The sequence below is a fragment of the Oncorhynchus kisutch genome, linkage group LG12 (genome assembly GCF_002021735.2).
Source record: "Oncorhynchus kisutch isolate 150728-3 linkage group LG12, Okis_V2, whole genome shotgun sequence".
Classification (NCBI taxonomy): Eukaryota; Metazoa; Chordata; class Actinopteri; order Salmoniformes; family Salmonidae; genus Oncorhynchus; species Oncorhynchus kisutch.
The window spans coordinates 27,113,687-27,128,924 of record NC_034185.2 but is presented as its reverse complement, the minus strand read 5'-3'; the positions used below and the strand labels follow the sequence as shown (position 1 = coordinate 27,128,924).

Genomic DNA, 15,238 nt, shown 5'->3' with positions numbered 1-15,238 from the left:
TTATGACAAATTCTGGAACTTTAATTGGTTTGATTTAAGAGGTTACATAATAGTAAACGTTACACGTGTTAAGTTTTAAAACAGCCACCAGAGTACATATATTCAAATCTCAGCTTCAACGTTTCAGACTCGTACTATACGCTCACAGTCGCACTCTTACATTAGACCCAACAGAGAAGTGGATAGCTCAAACAGCACTTTTCAATTCAGTCCAGCAAAGTCCACAGCAGCTGCATCTTCTTTACCCTCCGCAATGTCCAGAATACTTCAGTAGCCAATGTCCAGCAAGCCCCCCCAATATCATCCTAGTATTATGCACAACCAAAATTTTCAAGTCTAGCACCAGAGTAGCTTGATATGACTGGCCTGGCAAAAAGACAGTCTGTGTTCCTTTCATAGCATTTGTGAGTTGAATACTGACCCTTTTACAGCAACATGTTTTTTGGTGGTGCTTTTTTAAGATCTGGAAGGAACTATAGTTGTACATTATCTTCTGTTTTAATCAAGTTCCACAATCCAGGTGACAGTCAGATTCAAGTAGAATAACTATGCATGTCTTACATCCAGTAAGATGGTCTCATTACACGAAGCTGGGAAACAAACATAGTTGCTAAGAAATCTCAAATCTAAAAATGATAATACATTGTGAAATGTTAGTAAACAGCATTTCAAAGAGACATTGAAGCACATGTGGCAGAATGCATACCAATTAAATGGTTATGTTACTCAAAGAACAAGAATTAGTGCATCAATCATATTACATACTATTAGTGTTAGACATTGCGCACCATGAGTGTGCGTCATAGTATGTTTTACATTGTTAGACATTGTGCATGAGTGTGTGTTGTTGAAGTTTGCTTGCATGAATGAGTGAATATTGGTTTAAAGCACTGGCTGATACACCCACAATAAGCCCCAAAATGTCAAGAGAACACTGTTTTAACATTACATTGACACGAGTGCAATAGCAAGGGTTTAATGAGCATAGTGGTGATGGTGGTGGTGGTATCAAGGTGTCTGTCTGTCCAGAACTCCAGGCTGGGGTACAGAGCCTGGCCCCTCTGTCCTGCCCTTCCTCCAGGCAGGCAGGCTTGCCACCTGGTGAGAGATGGGGACAGCCTGGTCCCCTTCCCTCAATATGGGGGGAGTGATGGAAGGAGACTTCCAGAGAGGGGAGGGAGGCTCCCTAATTATTGTAGGAGTGGGGGACTCAGTCAGGCTACTAGGAATGGAGGATAGCCAAGGGGAACCCATCGGAGGTCTCGAAGGCGAGTAGGTAACTGTAGCCAGAGTCAAGTAGTCTCTCACTACTTGGGGGGGGGGGGGGGGGGGGGGGCAAGAGAGGAAGCCACACCCAGGTAGCCACACCCGGGAAGGAAGGGTTTGCAGTAGAAGGAAGTGGGGTGTCCCCTGACCACAGTAGAGGTCTATAGCACCACAGCAGCAGTCTATAGTAGGTCAGGCAAGTGGCTGTAGACCGAGTCCAGCAGGGTCTGGCTGGCCTCCTGGCTCTTGACCCCGGCAATCTCAAAGAGGCGGTCCAGTTTGTCCTCGGCCATGGGGATCTCCTCGATGACATGCAGCTCGTCAGGGTTTAGGATGTGCAGCATGTCGTCGAAGATGGGTTGCAGGTCGCACCGGTCCAGCCGGACCTGACGTAGCACCGTGTCTTTCTTCTCTGGATGTCACAGAGGAAGAGATGAGGGGAAAGAAAACAACGTCAGAATGAGTATGAGGACAGACTACAACATAGTGTTGATGTTAGCTACAGCTTGTTGTTGTCCATATAATATGAAATTGGGAATGACTAACTGGGAATAAAAGCCCAGTCATCCTTATGTTGATTAAGATGCATCTGATTCAGAAGGGTTTGGTTAACTGTGGAAGACACATTTCAGTTGAATACATTCAGTTGAGCAACTGACAAGGGTCATGACGTTGGCCTGGGGGTAGGTTTATGACCGTCAGAAAAACCTCTTCCCCCCTTTTTCCTCTCTCTACCCTACTGATGTTACATTTGCAAAACCCTTGGTTAACATAGAGATTCTGGGAACATCAGAAGGTGGGGGGAAATTAGCTATATTCTGGTAATCCGACCAATTGAACATATGCGGTGGTACTTAATGAATATGATGTCAGTTCGGTTGTCATCTGAGACATTCTCATCAATGATAAGATGACATAAACTCTACAGTGGAAAGTCTACACATCAGAGTTATCGGATTCAGATGGAATTGTAGTTCAATTTAAATGTTTGAAAATGAAATGATTTGTGATGGGATGAAATGTGATTTTAGCTTCTAAAATATGAGATTTGGGTTTTCATAAGATAGGGCTCTGCTCAATCAGTGGCCCGCCCCTGTGAAGGGACATAGGCTATAAAACTTTTCAAACACCCCCTCCTCTCCCTTCCTATATAAAGCCTTGACGACAATATAACCTCCTGTTCCGAGGATGTGAGGACGACGGTCCGATGTCAGAATGGTCCAGATAATAACTACAGAACGAAGCCAACATCAGCGTGAGCTTTGGTTGCGAATGGTATGAACTTTGAACTCTTATTCACTACAGAAGTGATACCTCCTAGCCGTTGAGTTAGCAACAGCAGCTGCAAACGCAGGTTAGGAAGGAACAGACAGAGTATCCCGTCTACCACACAACGACGTTACTACAACGTATCCAATTTACCAGCAGAGACATTCTTCAAAGGACAAAGGACTCGGTTTGACAACATGGCCTTCCATCTACCACCAACCTACTGAAGCGCAGCTCAGAGTAAATATTTATTGCATTTTCCTTTTCCAAATGGGCCGTAATTTAGAATGCATAACATATTGTATTTACAATAGCACAGCTTCGCCCTTTGTTCCTCAGTCTTCCCGCTCTTTCACTCAGACCATTTTCATTTGTGTAACAAGCTGTCATATCTGTCATATCTGTTCCGCCCGCTAGGGATGTTTTCCTTTATGACGTCATTTGTAATCAAGTTATGATTAATTATGTGTATGTGTAATTTTGTGTGATTAGTTAGGTATTTAGTAAATAAATAATTAAACCCAATTTTGTATTGCTGATTCAACTTGTTAGCCAGGGTTCGTGCAGATAACCGAGAATTTACAACTTTCAGAAGAGACTGAATTAAGATGACGATTAATATTGACTGCTATTGACGTAAAATATTACTAGGTCTTTAAGAGTTTATTCGGAAGATAACAGCTCTATAAATATTATTTTGTGGTGCTCCGACTCTCTAGTTAATTACATTTACATGATTAGCTCAATCAGGTAATATTAATTACGGAGAAATTATTTTATAGAATAGCATGTCATATCACTTAATCTGGCCAAAGACACGGCACTAGGTTTCCCCCTTTCCCTTTATTTCTCAAAGTTTTCATAGTTGATGACTTCCTATAATGGAGTATAGAATCAGGTGCAATTGGTAACCAGAAGGGGGCAGTAAATGCAAATACATCACCTCTGTAAGAGACGTTGTCTAGCATAGTTCCTGAAACAGGACTGTGTCATATGTGCTCACCTTTGGTAATGAAAGAGCCGGTCCTGCTGAGGGCGGAGTCTTTGCTGGAGGTGGAGTCACAGCGGAGAAGGGGCTCTGATTCATCGGGGAAGAAACCCTTGGTCCGGTGCACAGGAGACTGCTCCAGCAGCACCCTAGGAGAATCCAAAGGCTTGTGGACAGGACTGTGGCTCGGGGTTACATTCACAGCGGTCATCAGCTGGTTCAGATCAAACTGCAGAGAGAGAGAAAGGAGGAAGAGAGATATATAGAGAGGGGGGGGTGTGAGCGAGAGAAAGACAGAGAGAAAGAGCGGGTCAGAGTCACTGTCGGGAAACAATGGCTGAGAAAGCAGTGTCCTGAGTCACTCTGGTGTCCGGACAGAGCACAGGGACAGGACAGGGAGCTCCTGTGTGCCAAGCCCCAGCCCCATGCAGCCCGGGTCGAGTGACACAGCGGGGCCAACCTCCCAGCCCCCAGACCACCCACACTCGCACCCCTCTCTCTTCCTTGCCTCAGGGAGCGTACACAACCAGCCAGCCATGAAAAGGGATTCTGTGGACTTGCACAGACCGGAATGTACTGCCCACGGACCACATGTGCCCAGTCACACACTAACAGGCATAGTACACCACTGTGTCTGCCCTGGGGCACAGGGAAGACATAAATAACAGTCTTATTTGGTATGGTAATGGTGTGAACTGGTTGTGACCAGACCGGATGAGCTCATGGTAGAATTATATTTGTCTTCGGTACTGTAGAAAGAAAGGCTTTGCTCTGTGATGTGAAGCACAAAGGACATGGTAGAGGGCATTTCATACAGGTGATGGAAATGCAATGGAAAACCTTCAGTGTTAAAAATCCAATAAAACACAGTTCAATATGGCTTCACAGGAACGCAGTGGAAAACTTCTGATGCTAACATAAAATCTGATATAAAACAGCTCGATGTGGCATCAGACAGACTTCCCTTACTGTACATCTGTGTGTATGTATGACCCATATGCAGCCCCTGCTATGGGTCTATTCAATATCAAGTTAGTCTGTGCACTAGGTCAGTTTGGCGGTGGATGACACACATCTACTGTGATAAGAGCACTGCTCCCTCCCGCCTCCCACAGAGAACAGATGTGGCCAAATTATGTTACAAACAAATGTTACAAAACCTACCAACTAACCCTTAAGAGAAACCCCTAGAAGAAAAGACTCATCGTGGAGAGTTAGGAGAAAACAGGGGAAATGGTGTCACTGTTCCAGAAGCTTCCAGAAGCTTCTCTGAGTTGTCAGTTAGTAGCCAGTGACTGAGTCATTAGATGAGAGAGTGTGATCTGGCCGAGTCACTGACATAGCATGTAACACAGAACCACTCAGCCCTGATAAAATCCCAGGTTAGGGACAGTGACATTCATCACACCAACATACAGGTGCATGCACGCACGCACACACATACACACACTCAAACACACAATAAATATGCTAGGGTCAGGCCCTGTGTAGGGAGGAACTACTGAGGCATCAGAGACACAGAGAACATCTACGTTTGAATTAGATCAAAAACAACACTTTAGTGAATCTGCTTAATAATCATTCCCTGCAGAGTAGCTGTGAATAATTCAAGTGAGTAATTACTAATTGTGGAGAGATGTGTTGCATGTCTATTCATAAACCCTATTCAGCAGAAAAATACAGTAGGGTCTGAAAAAACTGCAATGTCGTAAGACATTATGAGTAAAGAGAGCCTTTACCATTGAAGTGAATCTTCATATGTTGCGGTTTCAAGACATAAGTGCTAATACTGAGACACCCTAGCATCACTTTGGTTATGTAAGACACTGGGTGTGTTGTTTATTTGTTGCAACCCCTATTACCAGCCTGTTCAACCTCTCTTTCGTATCGTCTGAGGTCCCCAAAGATTGGAAAGCTGCCGCGGTCATCCCCCTCTTCAAAGGGTAGACACTCTTGACCCAAACTGTTATAGACCTACAGTGCCTTGCGAAATTATTCAGCCCCCTTAAGTTAATACTTTGTAGCGCCACCTTTTGCTGCGATTACAGCTGTAAGTCGCTTGGGGTATGTCTCTATCAGTTTTGCACATCGAGAGACCGACATTTTTTCCCATTCCTCCTTGCAAAACAGCTCGAGCTCAGTGAGGTTGGATGGAGAGCATTTGTGAACAGCAGTTTTCAGTTCTTTCCACAGATTCTCGATTGGATTCAGGTATGGACTTTCACTTGGCCATTCTAACACCTGGATATGTTTATTTTTGAACCATTCCTTTGTATATTTTGCTTTATTTGTTGGATCATTGTCTTGTTGGAAGACAAATCTCCGTCCCAGTCTCAGGTCTTTTGCAGACTCCATCAGGTTTTCTTCCAGAATGGTCCTGTATTTGGCTCCATCCATCTTCCCATCAATTTTAACCATCTTCGCTGTCCCTGCTGAAGAAAAGCAGGCCCAAACCATGATGCTGCCACCACCATGTTTGATAGTGGGGATAGTGTGTTCAGGGTGATGAGCTGTGTTGCTTTTACGCCAAACATAACGTTTTGCATTGTTGCCAAAAAGTTCAATTTTGGTATCATCTGACCAGAGCACCTTCTTCCACATGTTTGGTGTGTCTCCCAGGTGGCTTGTGGAAAACTTTAAACAACACTTTTTATGGATATCTTTAAGAAATGGCTTTATTCTTGCCACTCTTCCATAAAGGTCAGATTTGTGCAATATACGACTGATTGTTGTCCTATGGACAGAGTCTCCCACCTCAGCTGTAGATCTCTGCAGTTCATCCAGAGTGATCATGGGCCTCTTGGCTGCATCTCTGATCAGTCTTCTCCTTGTATGAGCTGAAAGTTTAGAGGGACGGCCAGGTCTTGGTAGATTTGCAGTGGTCTGATACTCCTTCCGTTTCAATATTATCGCTTGCACAGTGCTCCTTGGGATGTTTAAAGCTTGGGAAATCTTTTTGTATCCAAATCCGGCTTTAAACTTCTTCACAACAGTATCTCGGACCTGCCTGGTGTGTTCCTTGTTCTTCATGATGCTCTCTGCACTTTTAATGGACCTCTGAGACTATCACAGTGCAGGTGCATTTATACGGAGACTTGATTACACACAGGTGGATTGTATTTATCATCATTAGTCATTTAGGTCAACATTGGATCATTCAGAGATCCTCACTGAACTTCTGGAGAGAGTTTGCTGCACTGAAAGTAAAGGGGCTGAATAATTTTGCACGCCCAATTTTTCAGTTTTTGATTTGTTAAAAAAGTTTGAAATATCCAATAAATGTCGTTCCACTTCATGATTGTGTCCCACTTGTTGTTGATTCTTCACAAAAAAATACAGTTTTATATCTTTATGTTTGAAGCCTGAAATGTGGCAAAAGGTCGCAAAGTTCAAGGGGGCCGAATACTTTCGCAAGGCACTGTATATCCATCCTGCCCTGCCTTTCTAAAAATCTTCGCCAAGTTAACAAACAGATCACCGACTTTTTTGAATCCCGCCGTACCTTCTCCGCTATGCAATCTGGTTTCCGAGCTGGTCATGGGTGCACCTCAGTCACGCTCAAGGTCCTAAGCGATATCACAGCCGCCATCGATAAAAGACAGTACTGTGCAGCCGTTCCTCATCGACCTGGCCAAGGCTTTCGACTGTCAATCACTGCATTCTTATCGGCAGACTCAATAGCCTTGGTTTCTCAAATGACTGCCTCGCCTGGTTCACCAACAACTTCTCTGACAGAGTTCAGTGTGTCAAATCAGAGGACCTGTTGTACGGCCCTCTGGCAGTCTCTACGGCGGTGCCACAAGGTTCAATTCTAGGGCAGACTCTTTTCAATGTATATATCAATGATGTCGTTCTTGCTGTTGGTGATTCTCTGATCCACCTCTATGCAGACAACACCATTCTGTATACATCTGGCCCTTCTTTGGACATTGTGTTAACAAACCCCCAAACGAGCTTCAATGCCATAAAACACTCCTTCCGTGGCCTCCAACTGCTTTTCAATGCTAGTAAAACTAAATGCGCGCTCTTCAACCGATTGCTGCCTGAACCCGCCCGCCTGCCTGACTAGCATCACTATTCTGGACGGTTCTGGCTTAGAATATGTGGACAATTACAAATACATACAGTGGGGCAAAAAAGTATTTAGTCAGCCACCAATTGTGCAAGTTCTCCTACTTAAAAAGATGACAGAGGCCTGTAATTTTCATCATAGGTACACTTCAAATATGACAGACAAAATGAGAAAAAACATTCCAGAAAATCACATTGTAGGATTTTTTATGAATTTATTTGCAAATTATGGTGGAAAATAAGTATTTGGTCAATAACAACAGTTTATCTCAATACTTTGTTATATACCCTTTGTTGGCAATGACAGAGGTCAAACGTTTTCTGTAAGTTTTCACAAGGTTTTCACACACTGTTGCTGGTATTTTGGCCCATTCCTCCATGCAGATCTCCTCTAAAGCAGTGATGTTTTGGGGCTGTTGCTGGGCAACAGCTACATATTCGTCACCAAACCCAATGGAACCAGGTCATCTATAAGTCTATGGCTAGGTAAAGCCCCGTAGCACCATAGCAACACCCACGCGTAGCAAGTGCTCCAGCAGGTATATTTCACTGGTCATCCCCAAAGCCAACACTTCCTTTGGCTGCCTTTCCTTCCAGTTCTCTGCTGCCAATGACTGGAATGAACTGCAAAAATCACTGAAGCTGCAGACTTATATCCCCCTCTCTAACTTCAAGCATTAGCTGTCAGAGCAGTTACCGATCACTGTACCTGTACACAGCCAATCTGTAAATAGCACACCCAACTGCCTCATCCCCATATTGTTATTTATCTTCTTGCTCTTTTGCATCCCAGTATCTCTACTTGCACATCATCATCTGCACATCTATCACTATAGTGTTAATGCTTAATTGTAATTATTTTGCCTCTATGGCATATTTATTGCCTTACCTCCCTACTCTTCTACATTTGCACACACTGTACATACATTTGTCTCTATTGTGTTATTGACTGTACGTTTGTTTAGGTATAACTCTGTTGTTGGTTTTGTTGCACTGCTTTGATTTATCTTGGCCAGGTCCCAGTTGTAAATGAGAACTTGTTCTCAACTGGCTTACTTGGTTAAATAAAGGTGAAATAAAATAACAATATAAAAAAGGCATCTCTTATCTCTGCCTCTCTGTCATAGACAGGAGCCATGGGACACTACAATCACTGATGTTACAGCTGACACTTAACATCTTCCCCAACAGAAGTGATGAAGGGGTTTCCTCCTACTTCTCCTCCTCCTCCCCCTGCTCACATAACATATTTACTGACTGTCCTGAAACCAATTAGTCAGATAGATGCTATTGAGAGAAACCACACTGTCTTTCTGGTGTTCAAAGTAGTAGGGACCTTTGTCCCAACTGGGGATAAACCCAACAACCAATGAAGCACTAAACAATTTCTATTGCTATTCACACAGCCCTAACACTTCTGGACAAGAGGAACCCCTATGTGAGAATGCTGTTCATTGGCTAAAGTTTAGCATTCAACGTTATTGTTCCTTCCAAGCTCAACACCAAGCTCAGGGCCCTGGGATCTGGACACCACCCTCTACAACTGGATCCTGGACTTCCTGAAGACTAGACCACAGGCTGTGATGATTGGCAACAATAACTCCTTCACTCTGACTCTTAACAAAGGGGCCCCCCAGGGGTGTGTCCTGAGTCCTCTGCTGTACTCCCTGTTCACCCACGACTGTGTGGCTTTGCACGACACCAACTCCATCATCAGGTTTGCTGATGACACCACGGTTGTAGGCCTGATAACTACCAAGGACAAGTCAGCCTATAAGGGAGGAGGTATGTGAACTGGCATTGTGGTGCCAGTACAACCACCTCTCCCTCAACGTCAGCAAAACAAAGGAGTTGACTGTTGACTTCAGGAAGCAGAGGAGGGAACATGTCCCGATACACATCGACGGGACTGCAGTAGATAGAGTCAGTAGTTTTTAGTTCCTCGCCATCACTGAGGACTTGGCATGGACCAGCACCACCAATCTTGTCAAGGGGGTGCAACAGCGCCTCTACTTTCTAAGGCGGATGAAGAAATTAGGCATGCTACCCTGGGTCCTCTCCAAATACTACTACATCATTGAAAGCGTCCTAACTAGTTGCATCATGGCCTGGTACAGGAATTACTCAATCGATCTGCGACCGCAAGGCACTCCAGCAGGTGGTGAAGATGGTCCAGTACATCACTGGGACTGTGCTCCTAACCATCCAGGACATCTACTCGAAACGGTGCCTGAGGAAGTCCCGCAGCATCATCAAGGGTCCCACACACCCCAGTCACGAGCTGTTCACTCCCTTACCATCGGGCAGACGTATTGGAGCATGAGGTCTGACACCAACAGGCTCAGAGACAGTTTCAATCTACAAGCCATCAGACTGTTGAACACTTGAACTGGACTGACTCTCTGCACCTTAGCACACATACACTCATTCACGCACACTCCCACACAGACATACAATCATCCCCACAGACACACGTTGCATTGTCGAGAAGGAACCTGCAAATAAGCATTTCGTTGGACAGTATATACCATATGTATCCTGTACTTACGACTAATAAAACTTTAAACTCATTCGGTTAAAGCAGTTTATGGGAAGTTGACCTGAGGTCTTCCATGCCACAGAGAGCCAACGTTTGTTTAATCTCTGCATCTATATGCCTCATTCAGATGACTGAGTGCTTTTATAGCAGGTTTAAACGTGTCTATCTGGGGCACAGAGGAAAGAGGGAGACAGCCCCAGAAACACCTCCCATAGAAAACACATATCCTACTGCAACATAAGATGCTGAGCAGATTGATGCTCCAACTTCTGCAGATTGGTTCTCATTTCACTTCTAGCTGCGGTTGCGAGGAGGGTGTTTTTTGTCTGCCGGCTCTTTTAAAATCACAACAAGTACATGTACTGTAAGTCAGGTTCCTTGCTGTCTAAATCATCGTAACACGTGCCCTAGACCTTATCAGCGGCAATGAAACAGACAGTGGAAAGAAAAAACACATTATTTGGTATTTTGAACATATGGTTGGGCAAAACTGTTTTTTCAGTGGCATTATCAGTAAAATGATCTCTGTGTCCTGGTGTGTAGTGCTACATTGTGCCAAGGCCCTTCAGCGTGAGTGGTTTATGGGTAGGCCTCATTTAACACTAACAATGCAGTGACATCAGTCAGGCTGTAACCAGCTGAGACAGAGGGCTGGAGGAGAGACTCACTCAGCAGCTATGGCTCACCTCTCCCTGGGACTATGACTTGGAGGAGTGGGTCATCTGCAAACTGAAACATGAGGACATCATGCTCCACACTCATACCAACACACGCTGACACATGCAAGAGCTGCATGTTCTGAAAGAGCTGCAAAACCTGGACCTGTACAAATCAGCTGTGCTAGACAATCTGGACCCTCTCTTTCAAAAATTATCTGCCGCCATTGTTGCAAACCCTATTACCAGTCTGTTCAACCTCTCTTTCGTATTGTCTGAGATCCCTAAAGATTGGAAAGCTGCAGCGGTCATCCCCCTCTTCAAAGGGGGTGACACACTAGAAACAAACTGTTATAGACCTATATCCATCCTGCCCTGCCTTTCTAAAGTCTTTGAAAGCCAATAAACAGATCACTGACCATTTCGAATCCCACCGTACCTTCTCCGCAATCCGGTTTCCGAGCTGGTCATGGGTGCACCTCAGTCAAGCTCAAGGTACTAAACGATATCATAACTGCCATTGATAAAAGACAGTACTGTGCAGCAGTCTTCATTGACCTGGCCAAGGCTTTCGACTCTGTCAATCACCGTATTCTTATCGGCAGACGCAATAGCCTTGTCTCAGGATGGTAAGTTGGTGGTTGAAGATATCCCTCTAGTGGTGTGGGGGCTGTGCTTTGGCAAAGTGGGTGGGGTTATATCCTTCCTGTTTGGCCCTGTCCGGGGGTGTCCTCGGATGGGGCCACAGTGTCTCCTGACCCCTCCTGTCTCAGCCTCCAGTATTTATGCTGCAGTAGTTTATGTGTCGGGGGGCTGGGGTCAGTTTGTTATATCTGGAGTACTTCTCCTGTCCTATTCGGTGTCCTGTGTGAATCTAAGTGTGCGTTCTCTAATTCTCTCCTTCTCTCTTTCTTTCTCTCTCTCGGAGGACCTGAGCCCTAGGACCATGCCCCAGGACTACCTGACATGATGACTCCTTGCTGTCCCCAGTCCACCTGGCCATGCTGCTGTTCCAGTTTCAACTGACCTGAGCCCTAGGACCATGCCCCAGGACTACCTGACATGATGACTCCTTGCTGTCCCCAGTCTACCTGGCCATGCTGCTGCTCCAGTTTCAACTTCCACCTGACTGTGCTGCTGCTCTAGTTTCAACTGTTCTGCCTTATTATTATTCGACCATGCTGGTCATTTATGAACATTGAACATCTTGACCATGTTCTGTTATAATCTCCACCCGGCACAGCCAGAAGAGGACTGGCCACCCCACATAGCCTGGTTCCTCTCTAGGTTTCTTCCTAGGTATTGGCCTTTCTAGGGAGTTTTTCCTAGCCACCGTGCTTCTCCACCTGCATTGCTTGCTGTTTGGGGTTTTAGGCTGGGTTTCTGTACAGCACTTTGAGATATCAGCTGATGTACGAAGGGCTATATAAATAAATTTGATTTGATTTGATTTGAATAGCCTTGGTTTCTCAAATAACTGCCTCGCCAGGTTCACCAACTACTTCTCAGACAGAGTTCAGTGTGTCAAATCGGAGAGCCTGTTGTCCGGACCTCTGGCAGTCTCTATGGGGGTACCACAGGGTTCAATTCTCGGGCCGACTCTTTTCAATGTATACATCAATGATGTCGCTCTTGCTGCAGGTGATTCCCTGATCCACGTCTATGCAGACGACACCATTCTGTATACATCTGGGCCTTCTTTGGACACTGTGTTAACTAACCTCCAAACGAGCTTCAATGCCATACAACACTCCTTCCGTGGCCTCCAACTGCTCTTAAAAGCTCGTAAAACCAAATGCATGCTCTTCAACCATTCGCTGCCCGCACCCGCCCGTCCGACTAGCATCACTACTCTGGACGGTTCTGACCTAGAATACGTGGACAACTACAAATACGTAGGTGTCTGGCTAGACTGTACACTCCTTCCAGACTCATATCAAACACCTCCAATCCAAAATCAAATCTAGAATGGGCTTTCTATTTCGCAACAAAGCCTCCTTCACTCACGCTGACAAACTTACCCTAGTAAAACTGACTATCCTACCGATCCTCGACTTCGGCGATGTCATCTACAAAATAGCTTCCAATACTCCACTCAGAAAATTGGATGCAGTCTATCACAGTGCCATTAGTTTTGTTACCAAAGCGCCTTATACCACCCACCACTGCGACCTGTATGCTCTAGTCGGCTGGCTCTCGCTACATATTCGTCGCCAGACCCACTGGCTCCAGGTCATCTATAAGTCTATGCTAGGTAAAGCTCTGCCTTATCTCAGCTCACTGGTCACGATAACAACTCCCACCCGTAGCACGCGCTCCAGCAGGTATATCTCACTGGTCATCCCCAAAGCCAACACCTCCTTTGGCCGCCTTTCCTTCCAGTTCTCTGCTGCCAGTGACTGGAACGAATTGCAAAAATCACTGAAGCTGGAGACTCACCTTTCCCTCACTAACTTTAAAAATCAGATATCTGAGCAGCTAACTGATCGCTGCAGCTGTACATATTCCATCTGTAAATAGCTCACCCAATCTACCTACCTCATCCCCATATTGTTTTTATGTACTTTGCTGCTCTTTTGCACACCAGTATCACGACTTACACACCATCATCTGCTCATCATCATCTGCTCATCTATCACTCCAGTGTTAATCTGCTAAATTGTAATTACTTTGATACTATGGCCTATTTATTGCATTTAGTTGTTTATTCCATGTTTAACTCTGTGTTGTTTCTGTCGCACTGCTTTGCTTCATCTTGGCCAGGTCGCAGTTGTAAATGAGAACTTGTTCTCAACTAGCTTACCTGGTGAAATAAAGGTGAAATACATGTTTTTTATTTATTTTTAAATGCAGTATTACATGTACATGCTGACACACACACAACCTGGATCAGCCTCTGTCCTTTCCTCTTCAGGCTCCTTGCCTTACAGCTATGATGAAATCACTCTATTGGAATGAGAGAGTATCAACTGGGGAGGCAGTGAGATTAGCAATGTTTGGGGCTCACCACCTGTGGTTTGTGTAAAAATAACCCAGTCACGGAGCTTAGCTCCAAACTGTGTCTTAATGAATAAACAAGACTGGGGTGGCAGCAGGAAAATGCATCCTCTCCCTCCCTACTTTCCTCCCTGTCTCCCTCCTTCCTTGGCTCCATTCCTCCCACACATAAGACAGCCAGCCCACTCTGGCGGAATCACCACACACAGACCTCCTTTATGACTCACACGGCTGGGGAAGTCTTATGTCAATGGAACAACACAGTTGAACTTTATAGCTCTCTAAGGAGGAATACCATACGTGTAGACCTACAGTACACTCTGTCTGGTACCAATGAGGCACATGACCGATGTATGATCATTTCCTGGTGTTTTTTTACTCTCACGTCACTTACACCACATGACCCAGTGGTAATTTAATGGAATGAGGAGAAAACCTGTAGTAATGGCCAAAAGTTTACTGAGGGAACATGGGAGACGAGCGAGGGAGGAGCCTCCAGCACACTGTGCTCCCTACTCCTGTGTTTCTGCTTCCCTATTCCCTCCCTCACCAAATGATGTATTACCTGCCTTCTCATCCACCATGGATTGAGATAAACCACACCATATATTACCAGCATTATTAAGTGGTGATGACATGCAGAATTACAAAAGGCAGCCTGTAAGATAGACGGGTCTCAATATATTTCCTAAGAGGACTATGACAAGCCCTTAACTGTAAGAATCTAACCTTGAGCAGACAAGGACACTGGACATGGGGATAATATGAAATGTATCTGACAGAGGGGAGAAAGAGAAGAAGAAAAGTGGACGGCGATGAACGATCCACTGTTCCCTCTGACCTCTATAGCGCTAGGAGGCCAAGCCAGGACAGTCAAAAGGGCACTTAAGGCAGGAGGGTTGGCCACCCCGCTTGTGACTTCTTTAAAAATAACGTTGGCATCCCATATGTGATTTCTATGTTTGTGTGCATGTGAAGTGACTTGGTACACTGGAGATTTAATGAGATAATATGAGAGCCTGAAGACTCATAAGTGAGGAGTGTCATTTAGTCCAAAGAGCCCACCTGTGATTCAAGATGGGTGAGTACACTGGGATACATAACATATTATTTATGCCAGAGATTCAAGGTACTGTAGTAGAGCATACCTGAGGATTGTCTTCCATGACGCCCCGTATCTTCTCCACCACGTCGATGCGGCGGTGGCGGTGCAGGGTGTTGATGAGCTTGGCCAGGTTAGCGTCCCCGTCGCGGATGGTCCAGTGTTGCAGGGCAGCGTATGCCCGGTCGTGGTCCGACTGGTAGCCATTGGAGAAGGCTGCCACCTCGCGCTCTGTGGCATTGGCAAGGGACTGGTACATGTCGATCCACTGGCTGCCAATCTGAGCTGCCACCAACTTCAGGATGTCCACACCTGGGTAAAGAGAGGAGACGACAGGTTATTCTTATGCA

At 45.3% G+C, this 15,238-nt stretch overlaps 1 protein-coding gene across 1 annotated transcript in view; it reads right to left on the bottom strand.

Moving 5' to 3' along the window:
• Positions 1-15,238, bottom strand: part of tnfrsf21 (tumor necrosis factor receptor superfamily, member 21) — a 42,847-nt gene continuing 27,609 nt past the window's right edge. The window contains exons 4-6 of the mRNA XM_020496624.2: positions 14,935-15,200; positions 3,539-3,752; positions 1-1,678 (exon numbers count right to left, since the gene is read on the bottom strand). Of these exons, the coding sequence (XP_020352213.2) occupies positions 1,449-1,678; positions 3,539-3,752; positions 14,935-15,200 (710 nt within the window). The 3' untranslated portion in view covers positions 1-1,448. The remainder of the gene's footprint in view (positions 1,679-3,538; positions 3,753-14,934; positions 15,201-15,238) is intronic.